Source organism: Leuciscus leuciscus (genome assembly GCF_965113295.1).
Source record: "Leuciscus leuciscus genome assembly, chromosome: 17".
Taxonomy (NCBI): domain Eukaryota; kingdom Metazoa; phylum Chordata; class Actinopteri; order Cypriniformes; family Leuciscidae; genus Leuciscus; species Leuciscus leuciscus.
In genome coordinates, this window is record NC_138741.1 from 14,568,416 (window position 1) to 14,576,355 (window position 7,940).

General features: G+C 35.8%; 1 protein-coding gene across 2 annotated transcripts; it reads left to right on the forward strand.

Moving 5' to 3' along the window:
* Positions 1–583: 583 nt before the first annotated feature.
* Positions 584–7,774, forward strand: g2e3 (G2/M-phase specific E3 ubiquitin protein ligase). 2 transcript variants are annotated; one of them, XM_082143068.1, is made up of 14 exons: positions 584–1,017; positions 1,102–1,213; positions 1,742–1,843; positions 1,926–2,050; positions 3,115–3,277; positions 3,364–3,470; positions 3,840–3,956; positions 4,066–4,190; positions 4,306–4,414; positions 4,889–5,190; positions 5,317–5,498; positions 5,605–5,777; positions 6,530–6,741; positions 7,216–7,774. In XM_082143068.1, exons 3-14 carry the CDS (start codon positions 1,745–1,747, stop codon positions 7,461–7,463), a joined length of 1,962 nt encoding a protein of 653 aa, XP_081999194.1. In that variant the 5' UTR covers positions 584–1,017; positions 1,102–1,213; positions 1,742–1,744; the 3' UTR covers positions 7,464–7,774. The 2 variants fall into 2 exon arrangements, with proteins under 2 accessions (XP_081999194.1, XP_081999193.1); XM_082143067.1 differs by having other exon boundaries at positions 585–1,017; positions 1,116–1,213.
* Positions 7,775–7,940: the final 166 nt, after the last annotated feature.

The window sequence follows — 7,940 nt, forward strand, 5'->3', positions numbered from 1 at the left end:
AATTAACAAAAAAATGTAAAGCCACTTTATGGAGTTGTCTCCAACTTAACTTTGCAAAGGTGGCACAAAAGCTGCATCTTAAGTTGCATATGACACACAAAAAGGTGCATTTAATGCTGCACAGAGGCAGAATAACTGCATTTACAGGGGGATTACAATTGCAGAAATAATGCTGAAGAACTAATGGAATAAATAGTGAAATTATTAATATATAAACAATTAATAAAATATTAAAATTTAAATAAAAATTAAACAATAAAAAATGTCATAATGTCAAAGTTTAAGGCAGCGCTAAGGTTGCGTCTCATGTTAACAGAACATCATGTTTTTATAAATATTACCAAAGTTTGTGGTTACTGTGACCTATGACTAGGATATTACAAAATATGACACAATACAGTAAGTTTTAAATAATTGATCTGAAATAGCCAACATAACGACACAATGTAGAAATATCACTTACTGTCAATGTGTGACTTGTACCTCATAAACCATATTTCCACAAAATCAAACTTCAAAAACGTAAAAAAAAAAAATTTCTCTGCTCACTTTTATTTTGTAGAATAAACGGAAGTTGTGTAGTGCGTGTCTTCCGCACCGTTTCCGCAGCACAGAGACCCTCCCACAGGAAATCCCAGTTTTTATTTGAATTCAACCAACCAAACTCAAGCAGAGGCGGGTTTTCACGGCCAGGGGGAATTTTGAATTTGTATCATGCTACTTACACTCAATCAAATGACAATAATATAATTGTATTAAAAACCCGACTACATAGGAGCATGTGTTTTTATCTTAAGGAGTGAAAGAACTAGATGAAGGTCGTGAAAAGTGTGTCTAATGGCAGTTACTGAACTAGCCAAGCCAGTAGCAACAGAACGCTAATTAAAAAGCTCTTTAAATCGCCATTTTAAAATTTTCGTAGTTTTTACTTCATGGACGCTGCCTAATATACAATAATGAAAGCGATGAAAGAGGAGACTACTGAAATAAAACAGATTAAGGACGACAAAGACCTCAGTAAGTTGCTTTTCTTAATAACTATAATCAGATAAGTACCTATATACCAGAATATTTCTTCACAATCTCGTCAACTGAATTTAGTGTCTGTCATTTAGTTTGTAGTCTTTGCAAGAGGTGCGACAACATTCCAGAGAAGTATGGGGAGAAGATCACCCTACAACAGCACAACCTGACTGTCCACTATTTCTGTCTGGTGAGAATGAGAAATCACCAAATTACATTTAACGTTAGTCTTCGGATTTTTCAGTGAAGTGTATAACGTTACTGCAAGCATGGCCATTGACGTCTGTTACCTTTTTGCAGACGCTGATGATGTGTTTTTGTGCAATATATTTCATTTTGGATCATCTTTTTTTTTTCTTTTCACAAAACTGTCTTTATCTCTTATTGTTAATTATTTTTTATTTTATTTTTTCTAATACATTTTACTCCTGCCACTACCCCAGTTTAATGATAAAAAAAAAAAAAACTACCCTAAATGATCACAGATATACTTGTTTCTACATGTTCTGTCAGCCACGAATATCTTATGCTAATGCAGAATATTACACCCTGCTTATTGTATTTAATTCACATTTGTTTTCAAACAGGAAAGTTAACTTCTAAATCTAGTTAACAGCTTTATCTTTGTATTATTATGTAGAGGAATTGTAGAAGGCATCACTCAAATCTTAATTCGTGCGTAAAAGTGTGTCAATTATTCTTCTATATAATTTTACAGCTGATGTCCAGTGGAATATGTCAGAGAGGGGAGGAGGATGAAGATGTCCATGGCTTTCTCGTGAATGACATAAAAAAAGAGATCCGCAGATCTTCGAGGCTGGTAAATACACATTTGACTGTTGACGTGTTCCATTTAACACTGCAGAAATGTATCTGATTCTGTATCACTGTTTGACTTGCAGAGGTGCATGCACTGCAAAAAGGTTGGTGCATCAGTGGGGTGTTCCATCAAAAGCTGTCGGCAAATGATCCACATGCCTTGTGGAGTAGAGCAGGAGTTTATTTTCCAGTTTACTGGCCTGTTTCCGTAAGTGTCTCTTGTGATATGCAAAATTTGAGTAAAAAAAAAAAAAAAAAATGTTTTTTTGTTTTTAAAGAAGTCTCTTTATCTCAGCTCAGCAGCCATAGAGTGGTGCAGGGATGGCGTATTTTTGTTGGCCAACTCGGAAGTTAGCGTCACACTGGTTCCCTTGACAAAAAACAATTACATTTTTCCATTGGCTTTTGAATTATTGCAGAAAATAAGGTCTGTAACTAACAAAAGCTTATGATTCGTACGGTTTGTTCATTGTGAAAATCTTCGCAAATTAACATAACTTTTATCATTTTTTAATCGTAAATACCATCGCTAGAAGTCAAAAGCTAAACATAGGCTATAAACAAACTGCACCTCGGTTGCATGACTTAAACGTCACCATCACTAAGCTCTTTAAGAGCATTTTCCCTTAAAGTTCCAGTTATAATCGTTTTTAACTACTATAAACACAATAAGGCTGTGAAATCGGGCTAGTGATTGTATGTTTATCTGTTTAATGTCCCTGACAACCTCTGTAGTCCCATGTAGCCATTTGTTAGCAACCACTTTTTTCAAGACAAGTAAAAGCTTGAAAAAAATCACAAGGTGGTATTACTGATGTATTTTATGTCGTAGAATAAAACATGAAAATATCTTGAGCTTGTTCAACACAGACCTTAATTCAGGCATGTAACCAAAAACCCATTGACTTTGGGAAGATGGAACCAGAAGTGGTAAAATGCAAACTAATTTTCTGCTTTTGGCCTAAAAAAATATGTCTCCCCTGCACCACTCTATTACCCCAGTCTTCAGTGTCACATGATTCTTCAGAAATCATTCAAATATGCTGATTTGGTGATCAAGTAACATTTCTTTTTTGTAGGACCTGTGATCTTTTATAACATTATAAATGTCTTTACTGTCACTTTTCTTGACTAAAACAAAATCAATTTCTTTCAATATTTCACCTTAATGACCCCAAACTTTTGAATGGTAGTGTAATTTCCTTTAAATTTCCAATAATTTAATTCTTCAGGCTTCTCATCTTTGGTATTGATGATGGCAATTATTTGCAGGTCTTTCTGTAAAAAACATGCACCTAGTCAGTCCTGCGTCTCCAGCCCCAGTCTGCCCCTCTCCTGCTCCGTCTGTCTTGAGCCCATTGAGTCTGTCCTCTCCTACAATGTCCTCAAGTGTCCTGCGTGTCATGGAAGCTGGTTTCACAGGGATTGTGTACAGGTAATTGTGCCACAAATTCAAACATATTAAAAGATGAAGATCTGGAATTAGAAATTTAAGTCTGGTTCTTAACTATTTTGTTCCAGCATTATGCACACAGTGCTGCCATGTTTTTCTTCAAATGCACACTATGCAATAACAAGGACCAGTTTCAGCAGGAAATGCTCCGAATGGGAATATATATACCAGAGCGGTAAATACAATTTATTACCTTCTACTATTGATTTGAGTGATTTAATTTTGAGTGAAAAATATATTGTCATTGGCTTGGACTGCCAGCAGGTGTGTGTGTGTGTGTGTGTGTGTGTGTGTGTGTGTGTGTGTGTGTGTGTGTGTGTGTGTGTGTGTGTGTGTGTGTGTGTGTGTGTGTGTGTGTGTGTGTGTGTGTGTGTGTGTGTGTGTGTGTGTGTGTGTGTGTGTGTGTGTGTGTGTGTGTGTGTGTGTGTGTGTGTGTGTGTGTGTGTGTGTTTTCCCCCACATCATTTTGGCATCACAAGACAATGTAATAAATATTTATTCATTTTCCATTACTATATATGTTAATATATTGTATATTTTTCAGGGATGCATCATGGGAATTAGAGGAAAATGCATTTGGAGAGTTGCTGCAAGTGTACCAGCACTGCGATGCTGTAAAGTGTCTTAGTCACAAAGGTCGTAAACACAGCTCACAGTCAGGGTAATTTCAGCATTTTATTCAGTCATTCTAAAATAATGAAATGGATTGTCAGGTTGTTTTTGAAAAGGATTCTAACTATCATTAAAATGACAAATACTGTACTTCATAGGTTGTTTGAGATTGTTCGTTGTAAGTTGTGTGGATCCAGGGGAACTCATCGAAAGTGCTCAAACCTTAGGCTTTACGACACCGACTGGGTTTGTGCTGACTGTAAAGCTGCTGTTGAGGAAAACAGTAAGCTCTCTAAACTATTGTTTAATATCTGCTTATTTTGTAGAATTATTCCAAAGTTACATACTTCACCTTTTGTAAACTGCCTTTTATTATATGTTTGTTTGTTTTTTGCCAGAGTCAGTGCAATTGCCTAACCATGTTGAATCACCGCTGGCTATAAGGCAAGAGAGGAAGAGGCTGTTTAAAAACATCTCTGACTTTCACTCTTCACTCATCACTAAAAGGTACTTGCCTAATCAATAGAATATGGGTTGAGTCGGTAATATTCTGGGTTGTTTATAAGTTCATGTTGATTGCTGTTGATTATCACAGAAATAATTTCAGGCTTTTTAATAATTTCAGGTTTGTCATTGTACAGTGATTGTAAAATGTAATGAAGAACTCTATATAGAAAAAAGCATTATTAATATTAATATATTAATTATTTTAATAATAAATTTAGCAATAATAAATTATAATTATAGTTATTATTGTTCCTTTAGATTATTGAATTCAGTTTCTTCACCACCGTCAACATAAGACCTAAACCCAACATCCATTAATTCCATGGGGTTGCAGAATCTGTTTCAACACACACACACACACACACACACACACACACACACACACACACACACTTAAGCTGATCCATTGAATCATAATTTTTGCTTTATTTTGAGCACCTTTCCTGAAAATGTGAAAAATTCCTTGTTTTCTAGGCAGCGTGTGCCAGCCACTTCTCCAGAGGTCTTAATGGATCTGGCCTGTCAGATATCACTGCAGCAGTCCACAGAAGTGCTAGTGGGAGATGATGATGGGGTGATAGAAGCAGCTCTGCAGGTTCTGCGGCAAAGTGACTTTAATCCCTGCTGCACACTTTCTGTGAAATTCTCCAAAGACAAACTGAACAACAACATTAGGAATCAGCGTCGCTTTCTCAAGCGACTTGTTTCGAAGCTGCAGATGTCAGAAATCTTTGAGGGACCTGATGGAGTTAAAAACCTGGCTCTGAACTCAAAAGGTAGAACAGATTATCTAATTCAAGCTCGTTTTAATTTATTTTTCTTGAAAATGTACCATTCCTGATTAATACAGTGCCTGACAACTTAGGTGACCTTCAAAACTAACAATTGTTGTGTGTGAACAGCTCTGAGGGATGATCTCTACTTTGAAGTCGGCAGTCTGTTAGCCCTCTCTTTGATTCACGGAGGTCCTCCCGTGGGCTTCTTCTCTCCAGCCCTCTACCATAGTCTGTTCAAATACCCCACAAACTACAGGCCTACTTTACAAGACCTCGGAGACACTGCTTTTGCACACAAAATCAGACAGGTGAATTATATTGTTCTTGCTTTAAAACTGCTGTTGCATTGAGACACATGATTACAATGAACCGAACAGTTGTTGTACACCTGCTAAACTCTGAATGCACTTTTAGATTGCAGAAGCAAACTCAAAGAAGGAGCTTAGACATGCAATGCAGTCAGCGTCACAATACTTGGAAGCAGCAGGCTGCTGGCGGAAGATCAGCAAACTCTCTGAGAAGGACATGTTGGTGGAGGATGTGCTAAATTTCTACCTGATCATCAGACTACAGCTGCCTCTGCAGAGGTTTGTACCCTAAACTGCCTGTGTTATTACATTTATTTTAACATTTATAAAACAATTATACATATACATATTTTATTTAATATGAATGCATTAAATGTATTGAACAAGTGGCAGCAAAAACATTTAAAATGTTACAAAAGATTTCTATTTGTAATAAATGCTGTTCTTTTTTAACTTTCAATTCATCTTAGGATAAAAAAAATAAAATAATACATCTATGAATTTAGCAGATGCTTTTATCCAAAGTGACTTAAAATAGAGTATAAAAAAATGTCATAGAGCCAGCAATATTTGGCAGTATACAATACCACATTTATTAGAAAGCTAGATTTGGAAACAAGTTAGAGCAGAGGAGAGCAAAGCATTTTTCTTTTCTTTTTTTTCTTTTTCTTTTTTGCAAGTACATTGCTTTAGTATCACTGTTTTTACGGAAATAAGCAGCAAAACTGTATTCATCATTGATAATAAGAAATGTTTATTGAGTCAACATTAGAATGATTTCTGAAGGATCATTTTAAAATCTAGTAAAACAGAAAACACTTATTTGAAAATATGGTACGAATATTTCACAATATTACTGTTTTACTGTATTTTTATATCAAATAAATGCACCCTTGGTGAGCATAAACAACTTCTTTCAAGCGTACAAACCCCAAGCTTTTGAATGGTAGTGTATACACGTTTTACAATACCTGATTTTTTTTTCCACACTGTAAGTAAATGCTCACTTATTTGCTTGTTTATATTGTCAGATTTCGTGAAGGTTTGAGGACCCTAGGACTGTTTGAGCAGGTTCAGATGTGTACAGAGTCTTTCTATTCAGTCTTCTGTGGGCCTGTGGAGAGGCTGACGGCTGAATCTGTCATGGAGCTCTTTACTGCCCGCTTTTCAGAGGAAAAGGAGCAACAAGCAAAAGAAAACACAACAATGAACTATTGGAAACAGTTTCTGCATGAGTGTGACGGTATGTTCCCTACAAAATATGTTATTGTATGTTGATAGAATTTAGATTCTTAGATATATCATAAAATCTATGATAATAGAATAAAGTCCTCATGAGATCAAAATTGACCCTATTTACTTTAGCACACATTACTGGTCTTAAGGTGAACAATTAATCCGTGCAAGATTATACACAGAATTATTCATTTTTTGTCATGGTTATCTTTAATCAAAATCTGGAAAGTTACTTCCAGTCTGGAATGGCATTCCGTCAGTTTGGAACGCTTAACCAATCCCCTCCAACCATTAGTCTGCTATGAGCGAGAGAGATGGATAAAATAAAACCCTGCCCTCTATTCAATATCCGTTTCACTTGGAAATACGTCATGATAGCACTGAAGTAAAATCTGTTGCTTCTTCCAGTTCACAGGACTTTAAGATGTGTTAGAAAACAAGCTGTTATTTGCATGATCTTAACCCTTTTCTTGTTTTTCAGAGGGTCGGTGTGCAGCATCACTTGAGGACATCCTAACATTCGCCACTGCTGCAGATTTGGTTCCGTCCATTGGATTCAAACCCACCCCGTCTATTTCATTCTTCAGCTCACCAGACCCTTCGTGTGCCTTTCCCCAGAGCTACTGTGATGCCAATCATCTCATTCTGCCCATACTACCCTCTTATGAGCTCTTCAAGAAACATTTGGATTACACAGTGTGTCAATTCTCAGTTATGCAGGACATTTAAAAAAAAAAAAAAAATCTTTCCTAACTGGATATTTCAGTAGATTCATGATGTGCATTAATCTAATGATCTACAATGATGCTTAGTCTATTTATTGGGGTTAATGAGTATTATACATATACATGTATATACATATGCTATTTTTCAACCTAACTCACATTAGCATTAATTGATCATAGTTGCTCCTCATTTGCTAACAGGTGTTGCTAACTCTTCAGTTATGTAGCAGTACATTAGAATCACTCAACAGAGAAGACAGACAATTTGACAGCTTTGCTTTGAGCCGTTCTATTGGGGCATCAACTACAAATCAATACATGAAGAGTTCAGATGCAAAAGCCTCTAAGTGCCATCTGAAATTTTCTTCTAGAATGATCATTTTAATCAAGCTCATATATTTAAGTTCAGTAATTTCACTTAAATGACAATTAATAGGTCATTTTCATTACCATTTAAGTGAATTTACTGAATTTAAATATG

Excerpts from the sequence above, each read along its gene's own strand:
- g2e3 (XM_082143067.1), top strand. The coding sequence starts at position 957 with ATGAAAGCGATGAAAGAGGAGACTACTGAAATAAAACAGATTAAGGAC. Across the intron at positions 1,018-1,115 it reads TAAGGACGACAAAGACCTCA|TTTGTAGTCTTTGCAAGAGG; the intron begins GTAAGTTGCTTT and ends TCTGTCATTTAG. Across the intron at positions 4,191-4,305 it reads AGCTGCTGTTGAGGAAAACA|AGTCAGTGCAATTGCCTAAC; the intron begins GTAAGCTCTCTA and ends GTTTTTTGCCAG.